The sequence below is a fragment of the Schistocerca gregaria genome, chromosome X (genome assembly GCF_023897955.1).
Source record: "Schistocerca gregaria isolate iqSchGreg1 chromosome X, iqSchGreg1.2, whole genome shotgun sequence".
Lineage (NCBI taxonomy): Eukaryota > Metazoa > Arthropoda > Insecta > Orthoptera > Acrididae > Schistocerca > Schistocerca gregaria.
Genome location: NC_064931.1, coordinates 190,089,332 through 190,111,621, shown reverse-complemented (window position 1 = coordinate 190,111,621; position 22,290 = coordinate 190,089,332). Strand labels below are relative to the sequence as shown.

Sequence of the window (22,290 nt, the reverse complement as noted above, 5' to 3'; positions counted from 1 at the left end):
AAGGACTTGGAAGAGCAGCTGAAAGGAATGGACAATGCCTTGAAAGGAGGATATAAGATGAACATCAACAAAAGCAAAATGAGGATCATGGAATGTAGTCTAATTCAGTCTGGTGATGCTGAGGGAATTAGATTAGGAAATGAGACACTTAAAGTAGTAAAGGAGTTTTGCTATTTGGGGAGCAAAGTAACTGATGATGGTCAAAGTAGAGAGGATATAAAATGTAGACTGGCAATGGGAAGGAAAGCGTTTCTGAACAAGAGAAATTTGTTAACATTGAGTATAGATTTAAGTGTCAGGAAGTCATTTCTGAAAGTATTTGTATGGAGTGTAGCCATGTATGGAAGTGAAACATGGACGATAAATAGTTTGGACAAGAAGAGAATAGAAGCTTTCGAAATGTGGTGCTACAGAAGAATGTTGAAAATTAGATGGATAGATCACATAACTAATGAGGAAGTATTGAATAGGATTGGGGAGAAGAGAAGTTTGTGGCACAACTTGACCAGAAGAAGGGATCGGTTGGTAGGACATGTTCTGAGGCATCAAGGGATCACCAATTTAGTATTGAAGGGCAACGTGGAGGGTAAAAATCGTAGAGGGAGACCAAGAGATGAATACACTAAGCAGATTCAGAAGGATGTTGGTTGTAGTAGATACTGGGAGATGAAGAAGCTTGCACAGGATAGAGTAGCATGGAGAGCTGCATCAAACCAGTCTCAGGACTGAAGACCACAACAACAACAACAACACTGCATAGATATGTACCCAGTAGAACAGATCATAATGGGAGATAGTAGTATACAATAATTGTAAAGCAACTTCTAAAGAAACAGAGATTAATGTATAATAGGTGTAAAACAAAGCTTAGGACTATTGATAGAGAGATGCTGAATTAAAAGCATTGGACTGTCAAGAGGTCACTGCATGATGCTTTCAATGACTACTGTAGTGGATTATTGTCAAGTGATCTTTCACGAACTCAAAGAAATTCTGGTCATATGTAAATGCTGTTAATGGCACCAAAGTTAGTGTCCAGTCCCTAGTGAATGAGATAGGAACTGAAATTGAGGGTTGCAAAGCAAAAGCTGAAATGCTTAACTCTGTTTCCAAATGTTCCTTCACAAAGGAAATCTCAGGAGAATTGCCCCAATTTAATCCTTGTAGCACTGAAAAGATGAGTGAGATAAGTATTAGTATCAGTGGTGTTGAGAAACAGCTGACACTGTTCAAACTGGACAGAGCTCCAGACCTCAATGGAATCCCTGCCTCACTCTATACTGAATTTGTAGCTGAGTTAGCCCCTCTTCTAACTATAACCTGTCATGGATCCCTCAGACAAAAAACCGTGCCCAGTTCTTGGAAAAAGGCATAGGTCATGACCATCTACAAAAAGGGTAGTAGAAGTTATCCACAACACCATCATCTAGTATCCATAATATCGATTTGTCGTAGAATCTTAAAACATATTCTGAGCTCAAACATAATGAGGTACCTTTAACTGAATGACTTCCTCAGTGCCAACCAGCATGGATTTTGAAAACATCAATCATGTGAAACGCAACTCACACTTTTCTCACATGGCATACTGAAAGCTTTGTATCAAGGCAACCAGGTAGATGCAGTATTTCTTGATTTCCAAAAAAACATTTGACTCAGTACCCCAACTATGCTTATTGTCAAAAGTACAATCATACGGGATACCAAGTGAAATTTGTGACTGGATTAAGGACTAATTGGTAAGAAGGAAACAGCATGTTCTCTTGGGTGGAGAGTCATTGTCAGATGCAAAAGTAACTTCAGGTGCAACCCTGGGAAGTGTGTTGGGATCCTTGCTGTTCATGTTGTATATTAATGACCTTGCAGACAATGTTAATAGTAAAACCTGGCTTTTTGCAGATGATGCAGTTATCTGTAATAAATTACTGCCTGAAAGAAGCTGCATAAGTATTCAGTCAGATCTTGGATAAGATTTTAATGTGGTTCAGAGACTGGCAAATTGCTATAAAAGTTCAGAAATGTAAAACTGTTCACTTACCAAAAATGAAAAAAAACATAGTATCCTAACACAATAATATCAATGAATCACTGCTGGAGTTGGCCAACTCATACAAATACCTGAGCGTAGAACTTTGTAAGGATATGAAATGGAATGACTACATAGGTTCAGTCATGAGTAAAGCAGGTGGTAGACTTTTGCTTATTGGTAGAATACTGGGACAAGTGCAATCACTTTACAAAGAAGACTGCTTATAAATCTTTCGTGGAACTAGTTCTAGAATATTGCTCAAGTGTGTGGAACCCATACCAGAAAGGACTGACATGGGATAGTGAACATATACAGAGAAGAGCAGCACAAAAGGTCACAGGTTTGTTTAATATCTGGGAAAGTGTCATAGAGATACTTAAGGAGCTAAACTGGAAGACTCTTGAAGATAGATGTAAAGTATCCCAAGAAAATCTGTTAACAAAGCTTCAAGACCAGGAATATACTACAATACCCTATGTATTGGTCACATTGGGACTCTGAGGATAAGGTTATAATAAATACTGCATGCACATGGGCATTCAAACAATCATTTCCCCCCCCCCCCTCCTTCTATGAATGGAACAGTAAAAAACCCTAAACCTGGTATACTGGGATATATTCTCTGCAATGCACCTCATGGTGGTTTTCCGAGTATAGATGTAGAGCTGAATATCACAGAAAATACACCCTGGGTGCCTTCAGTCCCTAACTTCAGAGGTCAGTAACTAAATAAATAAGTGCTGTCACAATATTCCTCTTGCAGCACTCCTTCTGTAGTTTGATAAGATAATATGAAGCCAGATTACCTGTTCCATGAGGAGATACGGACAACAGAATATCACAGAAAATGTGCACAGGGATCCCTTTGAAGACAGCTGCCAAAGGCTAGCATCACATATGTTTTTCGATATTCAGTTGCCAATATATCTTAATCAGACAGTAAGTCTGACATTAATTGTTGGAACAGTACTGTGGCTGCTGCATGTGACATGTTGTGACAGTAGATATTTATTAAGTGATGGATTTCTTAAGTTGGAGGTCAAGGTTGCAAAGTGCAGGTTGTGGTAAAAAATAATCTGCATGTAGACTCTAAGCTTCTTCATTGACACCCCTGCTGCCAAGCAGTGAAAATAAATCAAATAGCAAAAGTAACTTCAAGCCGGTACTAATACAACTGTAGTTTACTGCCACAAATGTTTATGTCTTTTTTATTTCCCTCTTTGAAACAAATTCAGTTTTATGGAGAAAGAGTCTCTTCTGTAACAGTTAATTAACAAAATGATTGGACTTCGAATGGACCCTTCTAATGAACTGGCTGGAGCTGACATAACAGAACACGGAGTATATCACACTAGCAATGGAATCACATTTGGTGGAAAAGAAATAAATAAAAGATACAACAGCAAGATAACAGCAGGTAAGCAGTATTTCTACTTTCTATTTGCTTGCCCTGCTGGCAGCTACTTGTACAGTTGGCTAAAATATGCATTAATATGCACACCATAACTGAATAAAATGAAGTTTTGGTATAAACCAGTAATGAAGAAACTATTAAATAAAATTTGATTAAAACTGTTATTTTGATACTCTTGCTCTTAACATAACTGGTCTAGTGATTAAAAGCATTTCTGCATTCTATTAAAGGTTTATTTCTTCAAACAGGTATACTGTGTTTGTTGACTAAACTAACATGCATAATATTAGTGTTAGAATAGGCCAAACTACAGACAATGATGAATTACTGTTTCTCAAACAAAAGAATAACAATTTCTTCTTTTACATATACTTCATGATGGCAAGTTGCATGGTACACTAAACATGAAACAGCTGAGAGGGTATAAAAACTTCTTCATATTTTAAATCATTATATCTAGCTGATAAGTGACATGCATTCACACATGCTATATGTCTGACCATTACTATCCCTCAGTTCTCCATTTTTATTTTCCTCATTCTTGCCTCAACCAAAATTATCAAATGATCCAATGTAGGAGACAGTATATTGAAATATATTGTATACTGAAATATTTTTATTACTGTTTAGATTTTTTTGACAGTTCATAATACAATATTTTACTTTCTCTATGTGACTCTTGCTCAAATTCATTCTTAGTGCACGTTTTCCAACCTTTATAATTGCAAATAATATTCAGAACTTATTTCCAACTATCAGTACAAAACATAACATCAAATCCAGCTAACAACTGTACTTGATCATGGCTCCTTCTTCTTCCTCCCATTCTCCTTACTGTTGATGTTGTAACATTTTCAATACTTTGTACTGCACTTCAGGAACTTGCTAATGAATGGATGCAGAGGAGGTGACATTTCTAAACAAGGGATTGGGTTATATGTTATGCTGTATTATTTGCATTTCATTTCTGCCATTCTACAAAAATATAATGCACATGCTGGAACATCTGAGTCATTGGGTATCTCGTTTGCTGCAGATTACAGGTTGTCAAAGCAAAAATTAGAAGATGGTGACAATATTAGTAAAGTGTCTACAACTGAGGCAACTGAAGGCAAAGATATCTGGCAGCAGTTAAGTAGCATTTCAGGAAAATGGCCTCCATTTCCTCCAAAACATGCATGGCTAGACTAATGTAAGTACCATATCAACATATGTGCTAAGGCTTTCACAGTACGCACCAATGATACATAAAGAGTTTACTGCCCTATTGAGCTGTAGTCCATTAGACTTATGCTTCATCCCTGGTGCTTTATTTTGAACTGTGCTGGGAACTGGGAACTCCCCTCCAGTCTTCCAGGTGTGTGTGTGTGTGTGTGTGTGTGTGTGTGTGTGTGTGTGTGTGTGTGTGTGTGTGTGTGTGTGTGTGCACTTAAAAATTAACTGATGTGGCAGTTTACATAAGTGTGCTTCGTTATCCCAGACTCCTCAGCAGATCTTAGTCCATATCAACTTCAATGCACAAATAACAATAAGTCACACTTATCTTTGTTGGACCCGTATATACTTGACTGAAACTGTACAGAACCCTGTGAATACATGCTCTGTCTAATGCATCCTGTTCATATTTCACAGGTGAGAGTGGCTGTTTTCTTTTCATTGTTGGCTTAAATATAGTTCTCACTCTATATTTATCTGAGAATAAATATTACTCTCATAAACAAACAGACCATCTAATTTAAAGAAACTAATTCCATAGCACAATACTATCCACAACAGCATCAAGAAGCAACTAGGAAAAAAATCCAGCAGAAAAGAGAATAGTACAAAATACATGGATTCCAGGGTTCCATAAATTTACAAACAATTTACAGCAAGACACAACAAGGCAAGAAAAAGAAAGGTGAAGCCAAATAACAACTCTCAGGGGGGGGGGGGGGGGGGGGGGGGGGGGGGAGAGATCAGACCTCTGAAACCAACATTAGATTCATGTTGCAAATATCATTCCTCTGGAAAAAATGAATAGGGACTAGAAACTAGAAGACTTTTTCAGAATTGTAACAAACATGTTATTAATGGACACATGGTAAATTAAAAAAACGTATGACATTGGTTGGTACCATGAAAGCTCCTGTTTTGAAGCAATTTGACGTTCCTGAGGTAGAAACTCACAAAGAAATTTGCATTTAATTTCAAAAAAGACTGTTTACTTATACAGGATTAGTCAGTAACTGTTGCCAACAAGAATACCTCCAGAAGTGTGATAATAGCTGAAAATTTTGTGGGACAAAAGCTGCGTGGGACAATGGGGGCCATACTATGACATTGGCTTTTTGTTGCTAGGTGGAGTCATGTCAGAGATATGAAGGTCAACTTTGTTTCCTTAAATGGGATGTCATGATTTGGTACTTATTTTCTGATAGCAGCTATCGGCATAAATCCAATGATGTTTGACAGTAAGATCTTTGAAGGTCAATGAAGGCCACAAAGTTGGTATGAACGTCCACTTACAGAAGGTGTTCAAGATGATGACCACTGGTATCACTGCAGTGCCACAATCATCTTATCATGGATTGAGTGGTATTCCTTATCACATTGGCACTTATCGAACCACATGCTCTGACAATTCTCTCTCATATATCATGCAAATAGTAAATATTCGCTGAATACTGCATATCTATCTACTGTGCCACTGACATGTAAACACCATTCAACAGTTTCACAATACAACACTAATAGGAATGGTAAGGCTCGTATTGTCGAATTAAGCGACTATGAATGATGTATTCTTTGCAGAGCAAGTAGGTATGCTTATTTATGGAGAATGCCAATGAAATTCAGTGAGATCTAGATATTTATATGCTGAAAGACATCCTCAATGTACTCACCCTACCTGTACATTTAAATATGGGTATGACAATTTGAGAACAACTGGATGTTTCACACATTGGAAACATATCTGGCAAAGGAAAGTTACTAATGAGGAAATGGTGATTGGTACTCTTGCCACTGTGGTTTGAGGTCCTTGTGTTAGTTCACATCAAATTGCAAGGGAATCTGGCATGAGCCAGAGTAGTGTGGAACATATTCTGCATCACCACAAATATCATCCTTCCCATATCAATCTCCACCAAGAATTAACTGGTATGGATTGTATGCATCACACTGAACTCTGCCGATGGGCTCAACTTCAGATTTAGAGGGATGGCACATATATTAATTTGATTTTATTTACTGACGAGGCTATGTTCTCAAACCATGGAAATGTAAACTTTCATAAGATGCATTATTGTGCAACTGAAAATCTATGTTGGCTGCAGCAAGTTGCACACCGAAAACCTTGATCAGTGAATGCATGGTGTGTGATTCTGGAGGACAGAATTATAGACCCTATTTCATCGAAGGAAGTCTTAATGGTAGGAAGTACATTAAATTCCTGCAAGAAAAATTAGGTCTGTTATTCGAAGAAATACCTTTAGGAACAAGGAAGAGAATGTGGTATCAACAGGATGGGTGTCCAGCACATTTTTTGCTGATGGCTTGAAATGAGTTGCAGAGACAATTCCCAAATCATTTAATTGGACACGGAGGAGATGTGTTGTGGACAGCTCATTTGCGAGACTTGACACCTCTGGATTTTCTCTTGTGGGTATTCATAAAAGATATTGTTTATAAAGACATTCCAACTACACCTGAAGATATGCAAGAGAGAACTGTCAGAGCATGTGCTTTGATAAGTGCCAATGTGATAAGGAATAACACTCAATCCATGATAAGATGATTGCAGAAAATAAGTACCAAATTATAGCATCCCATTCAAAAAACAAAGTTGACCTTCATATCTTTGACGTGACCACCTAGCAACAAAAAAACGTCATATTATGAACACCATTGCCCCACCCAACTTTTGTTCCACAAACATTTTAGCTACCATCATACTTTTGGAGGTATTCTAGGTGCAATAGTTGGTGACTCACTCTATATATAAGTCATAATGAATGTTATGTTTCAGGGTGATCTTCAAATGATGATACTTAAATATTTTTGTTTGGTAGATTAACTGAATGAAGTAAAAATACTGTACAACAAAAGTATTAATAATGATTGTTACAGAATATTTATAAAGAATTGTTAGTATTAACACTAAGGAGAAAGGTATGGGGCAGACACTTTGACAGAGGTGATTAATTACATCTTCAATATTCAGCACTTCAAATCTGATTTCCCATTGCAACATATTTGATTACTGTTACTCTTAAATATGAAAATAATATACACAAAGTTCATTTGCAAATTAAAGAAAAAATTATATGGATTGTTGTCAAAATAGAAACAGTTAAAAGATATATGCAGAAAAGCAGAAAAATATTGTGATGCATAGACAAATTCCAGTGAATGATATAAAGTGCTTCTGTTGGAAAACTGAAACACACAGTGGCATTAAACATAAATTAAAACAGACATCAAACCTAATCTTCATTTGAAATTCAGTCTTTTACTTAACATATTCATACTTGTCAGGATGATGTTTCCTGCATCTCTCTTGAGGTCAACTGACCCAACCAGGAATCTATAGTTCAACATGGAATTCAAATCATGGAACAAATTGACTTTTCTCACATACAGAAAGTTTGCAGATAGATGGGTCATGTTAAGCATCATAGAAGACCTGGGTCAAACTTAGGATCAAACCTATTGCATTATAATTACCCATGTGTCAATGCAGAGATGCAAATGACATTTCATTATAGACCTGCTTCACTTCTCCCTTAAAAATAAAAATAAAAATAAAAATAAATAGAAGGGTGAGAGGAATGGAATCTGCCAATGATAGAAAACAAACTCGCTTCTCAAATGATAATTTGTCAACAACTTCTGAATCTGGTGTGGTAAAGACCTCTCTATAAAGATAGTAGTATTTTATGTCACTAACAAAACTTATGTGCTACAGAATTAGAGATCTTGTCCAGCCATTGTTTTTTGTGAGCTTGATAAGGCCTTTGCATTGCCCCTAGCATATGAGCCAATTAAATTAAATAGTTTATCACATTAGTGTATTAAAATCACAGAGTCCATACCTGTAAAAGGAAAAAGCAACACTAGCTCCTTACAAGTAAAAATAACTTTAAAAGGAAACAAAAATTTATTGAGTCTTACTTCTACCAAGATGAAAAAAATAAGTACATCTACCATTAAACAAAGAAAATTACGTATGAAGTAGCTCAAGATCCCATTATAGGAACTCCTTATTTTTAATATTTATAAAATACTCAGTCATACATTCTCAGAAACAGGTAACAATTGCACATAATACAAAAGCACTTATTAAAAGAAAAACTGCAGCTGAGTCACAAAATTAAATTAAAAAACTGAATATTATACATCACAGGCGGTACTCCATGAAACAACTATCCTGTAAAAACAGAACAAACAATAAAAATTCGTTTTCAGGAGAAACTCACCCACTTGTAGAATCTGCAAGGCACATGTAAATCACAGCATTCACAAACACACACAAACCCTTATCTGATAAGATCAAAATACTTTCATTGCCACACTTAATTATCCTAGAAGTAGTCTCATGTGAAAAGAAGACTGCAGATACTCAAAACAGTCTAGTATAATATATTATGAGACACTTTTGGTATCTACATTTAACCCTCAAACAAAATTTGTGGCTATAAACAGTGAAACAAATTATCCTGCCATGTTGAAATAATAAAGATAACACATTATTCAGTATTTCTCTGCAGACGTACCTGCTAAATAAAATTTATCAAAATGTAGAAAAATAAGAATAAGAATTCAGTTTTTTGATTTATATAAAATGTAGTCTTTCATCAGTATAATATTGGAAAACATTATTTCTTAAGTTAAAAACTTTAAGATGCTCAGTCTAATTTTTGAACTTATGCTTTAGTATCCATATGATATTGTGCACAGTAAGTAATTCCCAGAAACTTCCCTTGAGGCAGGAGAAGAGATGAGGTGGCTACTATAATGAGTAAAACTGCAGCAGTTAGTAAAGTTGGATTAAGACTTAAGTCTCTGACATGAAAAATCTGCACACTACATCTGAGTTGTGAATGGTGTGGTTGATTTTAGGCTGCTCTTAACTATTATGAATGTGTCATCAGCAAATACACTATCTGATCAGAAGTATCCAGACACTCTTACGTAATGTGGATTTGACCACTAGATGACATAGAGGCAGAAGCACCAGTAAAAAACAGACAGAGAGTATTATGTTGTAAGTAGAGCAGCAGTAATGGCAGAATGGGTTGGTCAGGAGAGATCAATAACTTAAAATGTGAACTAGTCATTGGATGTCACCTAAGTAACAAAGCCATCAGTGCATTTCATCCTTTCCAAGGCTGCCCACATTTACTGTTGGGGTGTGACTGTGAAGTGGAAATGTGAAGGAACTGAAGTGGAAATGTGAAGTAACAACCACAACTAAATTGAGACTATGCCACGTTCTTGTAGAGTCAGGCACTGTTGAGTGTTGTGTAGGTAATTAAAAGGAATGGTGTAGAGTGGTCAAGTTTCCCTTCATAAGCTGCACATTTCTGTAGTTAATGCTAAGAATTGTTTGAGTTGGTGTGGAGGACGGTGCTACTGAACAGCAGATGACTGGAAATGAGTGATGAGGATTGACGAATCATGTTATATTCTGCAATAATCTGATGGAAGTGTCTATGTTTGGTAAATGCCTAGAAAACATTACATGCCATAGTGTGTAGTGCCAATAGTGAAGTCAGAGGATATAGTGTTATTGTAAGGGGGTGTCTTTTGTTGTTATGGTGTTTCCCCCTTGTTGCTGTTATGAAATCAATTAATGCAGAAGCATATGAACACATTTTATAGTGCTATGTACTACACACAGTAGAGGAACAGCTCAGAGGTGGTGACTGTTCATGAGACAATAGTTTATGGACAATAACATTCATGAAAAGGACTGGCCTGCCCAGAGTTCTGGCCTAAATTCCGTGGAATGCCTTTTGGATGAGTTACAATGCTGACTTCACTCTAATCCCTAGCAACCAATATCACTACCTTCTCTAGTTCTGACTATTGAGGAAGAATAGGCTGTCATTCCTCCACAGATGTTCAGAATCCTCACTGAAAGTGTACCCACCAGCGCTCAAGCCATCAAAAAGCCAAAGGGTGGGCATACCCCATATTAATGGCCATCAATATGTGTTCAGATACTTTTGATGGGATAGTTTATAGAAGAATCTGACAGAGCACTTAAAGACCTAAGTTGAAACAAGGATCGAGGAGTAGATGACATTCAAACTACTGATAACCTCGAGAGAATCAATCATGACAAAACTCTGCCACCTGGTGTACAAGATCTACGAGATAGTCAAAATACCCTTGGATTTCAAGAAGAATATAATAATTCAATTCCAAAGAAAGCAGTTGCTGACAGGTGTGAATAGTACCGAACTATCAGTTTAATAAGTCATGGGTGCAAAATACTGTAATGAAATCTTTACAGAAGAATGGAAAGATTGGGAGAAGCCTACATCAGGAAAGATCAGTCTGGATTTCTGAGAAATGTCGGAACATGCGAGGCAATACTGAGCCTACAACTTCTCTTAGAAGATAGGTTAAGAAAAGGAAAACCTATGTTTATAGTGTTTGTAGACTTACAGTAAGCTTTTGACAATGTTGGCTAGAACACTCTCTTTGAAATTCTGAAGGTAGCAGCTGTAAAATACAGGGAGGGAAAGGCTATTTACAAATTGTACAGAAACCAGATGGCACTCATAAGAGTCGAGGGACATGAAAGGGAAACAGTGTTTGATAAGGGAGATAGTGAGACAGGTTTGTAGTGTATTACCAATTTTATTCAATCTGTACATTTAGCAAGCAGTAAAGGAAACAAAAGGAAATGGAGGAGAAATTAAAGCCAAGGAAGGAGTAATAAAAACTTTGAGTTTTGCCGATGTTATTGTTTCTCAGAGACAGCGGAGGACTTAGACAAACAGTTGAATGGAGTGGACAGTATCTTGAAAGAAGGATATAAGATGAGCACGATCATAACCAAAACAAGGATAGTGGAATGTGGTTGAATTAAATTAGGTGATGCTGAGGGAACTAGATTAGGAAATGAGACACTTAAAGTAGTAGATGAGTTTTGGTAAAATAACTAATGATGGCTGAAGTAGAGAGAATATGAAATGTAGACTGGCAATGGAAAGAAGACTGTTTCTGAAGAACAGAAATCTGTTGACACTGAATAAAGATAAGAGTCAGGAAGTCTTTTCTGAAAGTATTTGTACGGAGTGTATGGAACTGAAACATAGATAATAAACAGTTTAGACAAGAAGAGACTAGAAGCTTTTGAAATGTGGTGCTACAGAAAAATGTTGAACATTAGATGGGTAGATCATGTGACTAATGAGGAGGTACTGAACAGAATTGGGGGAAAAAGAAATCTGTGGCACAACGTATCCAGAAGACAGGGTAGGTTGATAGGATATATTATGAAATGTCAAGGGACTGCCAATTTAGTAATAGAGGGAAGTATGGTGGGTAGAGGGAGACCAAGGGATGAGGACAGTATACAGATTCAGATGGATGTAGGTTACAATAGTTATTTGGAGATTGAGAGGCTTGCACAGGATTGAGTGGCATGGAGAGCTGCATCAAACCAGTCTTTTCATACTGAAGACCGCAACAACAGCACAGTCTACTACACTTTCTTAAAGTAATTGAAAGGTAATTTATAGAGATTAGAAACTGGTACATGCTCACCATGAAACCTTTTAAGGTTACACATTTTATTGACCCCCATTCTGACTTTAAATTTATTCCTATAATGCAGTTTGTCAATGTAACTACTTACTTTCTGTTGTGAAGGTAAGATACCATCCACACAAATGAGATTTAGTTTTAGTGCTCCAAGTATAATTTTATGGTAAACACATTGGTAAGGTTACAGAATACACTAACATGATAGTTTTTTCTTTTGAGCTCTTCTCAGATATTCATCTAGTTTATGTCATCCAGATGGTGCAACATTTCAACTTCCTGATTTTTGCTATCCTCATGCAGTTTTGATGACTGCCATCATGACCTCCTGTAAATGGGGACAAGTCAGCTTGCCAAAATATCTCACCATCAGTATGACACCATATCACTGAATGCCCAAGAAGAATTAAATTTTTATATGATGGGAAAATTTAAAATTACACACAGTTTTTCTTGTTTATCTCTGTCAGTGCTTAGTTTGTTAGATCATATACTGTTTTGTGAAAACACAACTAAACGGCAGTTACAAAACTGCACTGTGAAAAACTATGTCAGCATTCTCTTCTAAATCACTTTGCATAGAAAAGTAAAACTATGAAAGCAGGGGTGATTTTCTAATTTGAGTTTGAACCAGTACTTGTCACAGTTTGTCAGGAAGTTACCCTTGAGTCACTGGCTGATTGCAAAGATAGATAGATCAAGATTTCATGCTGTGATAGGTATACTATCTCTATACGTACACTGTCTCAAACAGAGAAACTACAATTTCCGACATACTTAATAATTTAGGTAGTTACTCAAAAATCATATTTTTGAAACTTATGTGTGTCAGTGAAGTAAATGGTATCTGTAGGATTTCTGCAGTATGGTTTTATTTTTGGTTCTTCATTAGTAGGTGCAATATGATGGTATCATAGCAGCTGGTGACAAATGATTTCAGTGTGTCATTATTGCTTGGTTATTCAATTGCATTTGCTTCACTCTCCTGCTGTTTGTCCATAATAAGTTGACAGGTTGCTTGGTGGTTATTGGAATAGCACGAGGTGTGTCTTGTCCTCACATTAGGACTGCTGAGTCAATGTCAGCTGCTTGCCACAGTCCTGGCACCATTACACTTAACAATGTGTACAATGATACTTCATATCTATGGGCAGCTCAGTGTTGGCAGCACTTGGAAATAAATGATCATCTTTTAAATAGTGCCAATATTCTCCACGTCTGGCAGCACCAGTAAAATCATCAAGTAATCATGGACAAGCATTATTTTGTGGTATAATCTACATAACATAACACATAAATGAATTTATGACTTTTTTAAATTTCATATTTCTATTAATGAGTAAGGAACTGTAAATAATGGCTTTTCCAAAATGCAGGGTTACTTCTTATGTGACATCCTACCCAAATTTTTTAGTATGAAGATCCAGCTTAAAATATGTTTAGGTCCCATAAATAATCCTGTTCCAAAAATTTAGTTAGTAAAATTGCAAAAAAGATAAACACATATTTAATGTAATTCCTGTCATTGGCCCCAACGTCACTAAGATTCTATAAAATATGAAAGGGCTGATATAGCTTTGTCTACAACTAATAAACTATCATTATTAAAATCCTGTTCATTTTCAGTAGGAGTTGATTCTAATTTATGAGCTGTGTGAATCTGTTAGCCACGTAGTTCCTATCTGTCCAACCTATAGAATGTACTCTTCACCTGTTTGTTTCGGCAGAATACTTCTAGTTATATAGAGCAAGGTATCTATTTTTGCTTCATCACAACTTTCAAAATACTGAGTGTGTCTAAAATGTTCAGTGCACAGTATATCAAAAAGAAATAAAATAGAAGATACATACCAAATACTTTTATTCACCTTGAAAATAATATTCATTGGCCACGAAACATGTTTGCAACATTTATGATGCTGTAAACTGTCAGCAAAAGTTTCTTTTGTGATAGAATAAATCACTGAAGTCATGCATCTTTGGATGTCCATCCAAATTCCAGTCCAGTTGGACTATTACTATCAATTACCATACACCAGATTGAACCACATTAAGGGACTGATGTAATGTTTAGACTGAAATTGACCTTTCTCAAATGAGTTGCCTGCAAACAAGCATTCTAATTGTGGCTTTGGCTCTCTGACCTTGACACCTTCCTATGAAATTACTCAGAGCCACATGACAACAGATTAACTGCTAATTAGAGTGCATCCCACTGGAAGGAAGGCGACTTGCAAGTGAAATCAACACAAATCAGTAGCTCATTATTTAGTCATGAGATAATTTACAAGTCACTTCTGACAAATTAATTGAAACTGCTACGTTTCATAACTCAGTATTAAACAGCATAAGTTATTATTAGTTCAACTTTTCATACTCACTAAATGATTAGCTAGTTTTTGATGTGAGTGAGATAGTTAACCACTATGCCTTGATGGAATATGATATTGTTTAGATATGTAGCCATTCTACCTCATTTGCTGCATTGATTATGCTTATCTTGTACTCAAAGATAAGACTACATATTACCAGTATTTATCTTTACCAACTTGGAGCTTATTATTGTTTTTCAATAAAACATGTTTCGTCTATTTGTATCAGGCATCATCATTTTCTTTTTATATTAACATTGGCTGTTTTTTTAAGCACTAGATGAGCACAACATAATTTTCCAGTAAATGTATGTCACAATTAGGCGTTTCATTCCTGCTGTACACTGCACTTGACCTGCTGCCAGTCAGCAGTGTATGCAAACAAGTGTATGTACAATGAAATGGCTTATTCTGACATACAGCTAGGGGAAACTTACATTGCAATCATATAGTGCTTACATAAAACCAGTAGGAACATGAAAGAAATAGGGGATACAAAAATTAGTGATGATGCCTAAAATAAACAGGTGAAATATGTTGGTGGGGAAACAGCACTAGCTATGGTAGCATTCAGTTGCAAAAGATTTATAATATTTATTCTTTTCCACCTGATAAAAATAACATTGATTGTAAATGTAGGAGAACTGAATCTGAATTATGAAAATGTAACATGCCAGTTCTAGATGTAGCAGAAATGTGATAGTTGTGTTATACAAGAGAGAAAAATACTTCCATAACATACCAAAGGTAAATGTAGCAGAGGAATATTTGCTGTATGACAGTAATGTAAAATTAACTCCCATAACATATTTATTGTAAACATAGCACAGCTGAAGTATGGTTGCAACAATATTACAAGTTACATACTCAGAGATTGTAAGTCTACTGATTTTGAATGCTGTTCTGCAGTTCATACAATTGCATCTCAGTTACATCATTGGTATATTATTCACTGAAAATAATATGATCAACATGGTGATCAAGGTTTTGATGAGGGAAAAGTGAAGTAATGTGGCCACTCTAAGGGAAATTGAATTTTCACCAGACCAGAGTTATTAATAGAAGCTTGTAGTTTATTTATTTTGAATTTGTGTATTATAAAGTATCAATCGGAATATTTACAAGTAAAAAAGTATATGATGAATAGGACCTATGTGCATTTTCCTGAAGCATTACGTAGTGGCCACTTTTCCTGACCTAACAGGGTAAAGTGGACAGCAACTCTGTTTTGACTGCATTAATGCTACTGGTTTGGCATCTTCCTTTATGTGCTGTTGTTGGACGGAACTATCAATGGTTTTTGCAATATAAGTATGATGGACAGGATGTAACTGTTTTTTTACATTGTTTTCTGGATATCAAAAAACTAATCTCTGTTGACCTTGTTAAAAGCTTATTTTCTAGCAATTGAGAAAGGTGTCGTAAGACTAATATTAGGGTGCTATCTTTTCCTGCTGTCTCTAACTGTTTGTAAAATGATTTGGTATTTTGTTTTGCTCTGCAAATTGGAATGCTCATCTCCACATATCATTCCTTGTAAATCAATGAAATTGCGTTTCCATTTCAAAAACATTATCAAGTATTTCTTGTTCTTTATTGAGCACACTCTGTCAGTTGCCTATGATCTTTTACCACCTACAACATGTCTGGTTTTTTTTTCTCTCAGAATTATTCTTTCCAGCATATTACAGGGAAAAAGACGTGCTTGGCTGCTATAGAAGAAGGTATCTTATGTAATGTATTGTGAATACATAGAAAGGACGATCTTTTATTGTATGATTATGTGACAACGGAACAAACATTGGTAGCAGTTACTTTGGTAAAATATTTGGGAGTATGTGTGGAGAACGATTTGAAGTGGAATGATCAAATAAAATTAATTGTTAGTAAGGTGGGTGCCAGGTTGAGATTCATTGGGAGAGTCCTTAGAAAATGTAGTCCATCAACAAATGAGGTGGCTTACAAAACACTTGTTCGACCTATACTTGAGTATTGCTCATCACTGTGGGATCCGTACCAGGTCGGGTTGACAGAGGAGATATAGAAGATCCAAAGAAGAGCATTTAGTCACAGGGTTATTTGGTAAGCGTGATAGCATTATGGAGATGTTTAGCAAACTCAAATGGCTGACTCTGCAAGAGAGGCACTCTGCATCGCAGTGTAGCTTGCTGTCCAGGTGTCGAGAGGGTGCAAATCTGGATGTGGTATTGAATATATTGCTTCCCCCTACTTATACCTCCCAAGGAGATCATGAATGTAAAATTAGAGAGATTCAAGCACGCACAGGGGCTTTCCGGCAGCCATTCTTCCTTCTAACCATACGCGACTGGAACAGGAATGGGAGGTAATGACAGTGGTACGTGAAGTGCCCTCCACCACACACTGTTGGGTGGCTTGCGGAGTATAAATGTAGATGTAGATTACTACTGTTTACCACCCCAATTGCATTTTCCATCACAACAGAGATCCACAGTTACTGTTGTTATTTCTGGACATTTTTCTGTCGATCTTGATGCCTCAGTACCCGAAAGAATGCGAAATGCAACATCATTTTAATTCAGATTTTTGAATTACGCTAAACAGAACAGAGATTGTTTTAAATATCATTTGTTAACTAATTCCAACATGTCATGAAGTGATTGAATTATTGCTGACTGCTTTATATGTAAAAGGATTCAGAAGTCAATCTGTAGTGTTATGTGTGATATATAGAGATGACTAGCTCTTAATAGGATAAAACGATTAAACATGAACTTTTCCCAATAAGCAGATTGGCTGCTTTTCCCTACCACATGCCATTAATGGTTAACAGATGATACTATCATACCAAAACACACTATGTTTGTAGGCCAAAGATGTTTAAACAGTGATATTGTAAAGAAAGAATTTCTCCAATTTTAAATGAGGTAACAAGAATAATATTCATTACTTATCTTACATCAAATGACTGAAAATAAGTAAAGTTTTATTAAAGAAGAACAGAAGATGCTTCGTCTATCAAACTTACTGATAACAGTGATGGTGTACATTAGAATTAGTCTGGCAATTTCTTGGCAGGCAGCAGCATTGTTCTGAGCAAAAAATTTACAATAGTCACTTTTCTCATGAAGACAATTTTACCTCACTTTCCCTTTCATACTATATTAGGTTTTTAAGCAAACTGAAATTATACATTTGAAGGTAGCAAGTGAGATTAGACAAAGAATAGTGGAATCTGGCCCCGATCAGTGTATTTCTCTGTTGTTGTCACAGGTTTTAATTAATGTCATGAACTAATGTTCATTGAACTTACATAAATATTGTTAATGACAAAAATGGTACCAACAACACATTAAATTTAGGTCTGTGCAAGAAAGAGCCACAATTTATGATTAGAGAGTTGAGAAGAATATTGTGTTATGAAATAGGATGTTGGATAGCTTCTTTTTCTTTTTCAGCATCGAACAATAACACAGGAAATGGAGTGTCAACCTAATACATTAGATACCTCCAAATTTTGGAAAATACTGATTCAAAAGATTGCATGCTGGAAAAGATTACACAGTGTTATTGCTTTCTGAAACAAAAGATGGCCATAAGCAGGAATCATTTGAAAATGTGTGTTGAAATGCAGTATGTTGTCAGTTTATGTGTTGAATTGTTTCAATGAACTGTTCCTATTTCTGGCATCAAACTGCATCTTGGTAGGATGATTAGTTGTCCTATTTGGATCAAAACCTTGTTTGAAAACTGTCCAATACTAGGCTAGCAAACACTGGAGTGGTGGATATCAGAATGGAGTCATACTGGGACAATCCTGCACCTCTGACAGAACTGTTTGAGCCAATCCAGTCTGTTGCATGTAGGTAACAAGCAAATGCTAACAGCAAAAATATATTGACCCAGAAACTAAGCTGGCACACCTGCCCAATTTTGAGCCTGTTACCTTAGGTTCTCAGCCATTTCTCATAGGCTCTATGCCACTGATATTAGTGTACTTGCTAGGTTCACATCTACTGAATGTGTACTGAGGTGGCATTGATTCTACATGGTTCTCTAAGAGCATTGGTCAGTAATTTTGTTATTGTTGGTTGACAGCTATAGATGTTATTCTTTGGAGTCTCTGCCACTTTAACAGAATACTTTCCTGGGCTACTTCTATGATATGATACAATATTGCAGTTGCTGTGTTATTAAGAACAGTGCTCTGTTACTTTGCACATGCATGCATGTCCGAAGGAACAGACAATGAAGCAACTGCAGCTGTTAGAAATACATGAAATGTATTTGCAGCTGCAAATATGAACAACTGTCAGCTGTACAAGAGAATGATAAAAATCACAAGTTTGGGTCTGGCGATGAGTCATGCAAGGATACCCACGCTCATGTAAAGCATGGAACCTGGGTTCAAGTCCCAGTCTGACACAAATTTTCGTCATCATCATTCGCTTATACAGCTGACTGTTGTTTGTGTTCACATCTTCATATACGGTTCATGCATTTCGTAACAGCCATAGTCACCACAGTGCCTGTTTATATATATATATATATATATATATGAGTACAGATTGGGATGACATATGGAAGTTTGGGTCTAGCCATGGGTTGTGCGTGGATAGCCAAAGCATGCAGGCATGTCCAAAAGAAAATTGCATTATTCTTCTTAGCAACACAAGCACTGCAGTATTGTATTTATCTGCTAATGCCAGGCAGTGACTTTCAATTAAAATGTCCTTCACTGTACAGGAATTCTTAATGTGCATACAGGTACAGGTTATGATGCAGGAATGGCGCGATTTGGAAGTTCATCTCTGGCCGTAAGTTGTGCATGGATAGACAAAGTGGTTAAGGTGATTGGTTGCATCAAAAGGGAAATTCAGGTTTGAGTCCCCACTCTAGCACAAATTTTCAGTGTCATCATTCCCTTATACAGCTGATGGTTGTTTGTATTTGCAAGTACGAATACATCTCATGGGTCTAAGGTGGAATATGGAGTTGGCAGTGGTACTACTGACAGACTAATTAACTTCTAAATAACAGAAGACTCTTTTTCTCTTTAGTTATAGTTGGATTTGTGAATGATGGGGCATGGATGGGGTCTGAATTGTTGCCAGTTCGAAGTGACAGTTGCAGCATGCACAAACACATGCTTTGTGCTTGATGAAATTGTGTATCTTGTAAATTATGTCTCTTGCTCACTTATGTAGAAATTGTCCATTACCACTACCATCAACGATGATAGCTAGCAACATGTGCAATAAAAATTTCTCTTAATAAATCACTAGATCATGTTTTATCTTCTCACTGGCTATGACATGCACAGCAGAGTGCTCAGAACACTACAGAATGCTCATTGGCTGTCACACATGTGTGATGTAAGTGCACAGAACAAGTGTAAACTTGATCAAAATTGTTTGTGACTCCAACTACAGTACAGTTCAAGAGGAATTTAGGCCTTCTGAAATGAAAACTTGGTCCATGTGTCTCTACCACTGATTTGTCTGTAATTTGTGACACAACCTATAGTACAGTTCAGGACAACCTACAGTACAATTCAGTAGGCCTTATGAAATGAAATCTTGCACCATGTGTCTCTGTCATTGTTTTGTTTGTAATTTGTTAAACAACATAATGTTTATGCCCTACCTCTTGCACATACTGTGAGTCTTCACATTTACTTTAACTGACTGACTGCAGCAAATGTTTCTGGTTCAACTTGGGCATATCTGACACTACATGACATTTCATGAGATTCATATCCACACATAGCTTAACACATTTTGCCATAAGAGTATTGGTAGTTTCATGAAGTTTTTGGCTGTACTTTTATTTATTGAAATGTAATAACTTTTGGTCTAAAAAAAAGTTGTCTCTCCAAGGATGCACTGGTTGCTTGGGTGTTAATAGCAACAAATTACTATATAAAACATCACCCAACACAATGTTGCATTGATTATTGCAGATATCTGTTAGGTCATACAAATAAACTATGAATAATTGTAAACTACAAATAATTATTTCAGCACTTAAGCACAAGCCACCACCCATGTTAAATACTGTGTTCTGTCTCTTGTACATTATCCATCTGAACCGTAAAACTGTTTATATATTATCTGTAGGAGGTAGCAATAGGCTACTGACTCATTTTGAACAACATGGGATCCATCAGACTGTCTTGTTTCATGTTGTCATAAAAATTTGTAGAATAAGAACAAACACAGTGATTTGTCTTCTTTGGTTCTCATGAATCTTTGCTGTGTACATTTTCTTTGTTTTTCTATTGTACTTATTCAGTCTTTCTGAGTGTTCTGTCTGTAACTGTGTATGAAATAAAATCCAACATCATCAAATTATATGTGTTATTTTTTAACTCAGAAATAATATGTCCTAACAGGTTACTGGTCAAGTAACATATTTTGTAAAAATAAATGTATTGCACATGAAATAATAACAAATATGATGAGCCATGTAAGGTTAGTTTTCTGACCATACACAAAGAGAAAAATAACTTAACCTCAAGATGGAAAGCGAGACCCTCCACATAAATAAAGTCAAAGGTGACGAAAATTGCAATACTTGGAAGTTTCAAGTATGCGTAGTATTGAAAGCACACAATTGATGACGATGTATACAGTAAATTGACTGCTACCTGGACGACGTGTAACACAATAACTCAGGGAATTATCATCACATCAGCTAAAGAAAAAACTATGCTGCACATTATGAGCAGCAACAAATTGAAATAAATAAGGGACAAGCTAGTGTCTATTTATGAACAAAAATCTGAAACCAGTGTTTAGACGTTACTACAACAGTGGCATAGTTTGTAAAAGAAGACAGTTGATGACATAGTGACACATATTGCTAGAATTGAAGATCTTGCACATTGCTTGGTGATTCTAGTTGAGTAAATACATGAGCAAATTGTCATTACGAAAATTTTGATGACTCTGCCAGTAGCATACTAATAGTTTGTCAGTGCACGGGAATCAGTGCAGGCAAGTGAACAAACACTGAGCAATCTGACACTGGGACTTGCCACTGAGGAAGGTAGAATAAATACAAGTGATAATGGTAAAAGTTTAGCACATGTGGCAAGCAACAGCTCTCATACAAATTGTGATAAGAAACACAAGCATTTTGTAAAATCAGGCACTTTTTGTTATTGTCATAAGCCAGGTCACTGTACTTGTGACAGCTGCAACTTCAAACCACCATTCACCCAATGGAGAAGCTCTCATTGGGGAAGCACTGATCAATGCAAATGATTCAGATACAACTGGAGAAGCATGGTATATGGAATCAGGAGCAACTGATTCAGTAGCAGTTGATTCAGGAACAACTGATCACATGTCCAATTCACATTCTTGGTTTACCACTGATGAAGATATCCAGAGGCAAGACCTGCTTGTACTGGTGATAGAAAATACATTCCACCTATTGAATCTGAAAAAAGCATGATACATCAGGAAAGTTAAACAGTTTTTGATGCATGGCCAGATAAATTTTCAAGATCAGAAGTTTCAGTGTGAAGACTGCATTATTGGTAAAATGTGTAAACTGTCATTTCCATCCACTGATACCAAATCAAACCAAGCAGGTGAGCTTGTATATGCAGATTTGTGTGGTGAGAAGACTGTGTTGCTGGTGTAAAATATTTCTTGATGTCGAAAGATGACTATAGTCACTGGAGAATGGTATCAAACAAAAAAAAAAAAAAAAAAAAAAAAAAAAAA

The 22,290-nt window shown here is 36.3% G+C and overlaps 1 protein-coding gene across 1 annotated transcript in view; it reads left to right on the top strand.

Moving 5' to 3' along the window:
• Positions 1-22,290, top strand: part of LOC126297964 (putative ammonium transporter 3) — a 259,770-nt gene that overhangs the window by 224,785 nt on the left and 12,695 nt on the right. Inside the window, exons 9-10 of the mRNA XM_049989281.1 lie at positions 3,296-3,446; positions 4,480-4,635. Coding sequence (XP_049845238.1) covers positions 3,296-3,446; positions 4,480-4,634 — 306 coding nt within the window. The 3' untranslated portion in view covers position 4,635. The remainder of the gene's footprint in view (positions 1-3,295; positions 3,447-4,479; positions 4,636-22,290) is intronic.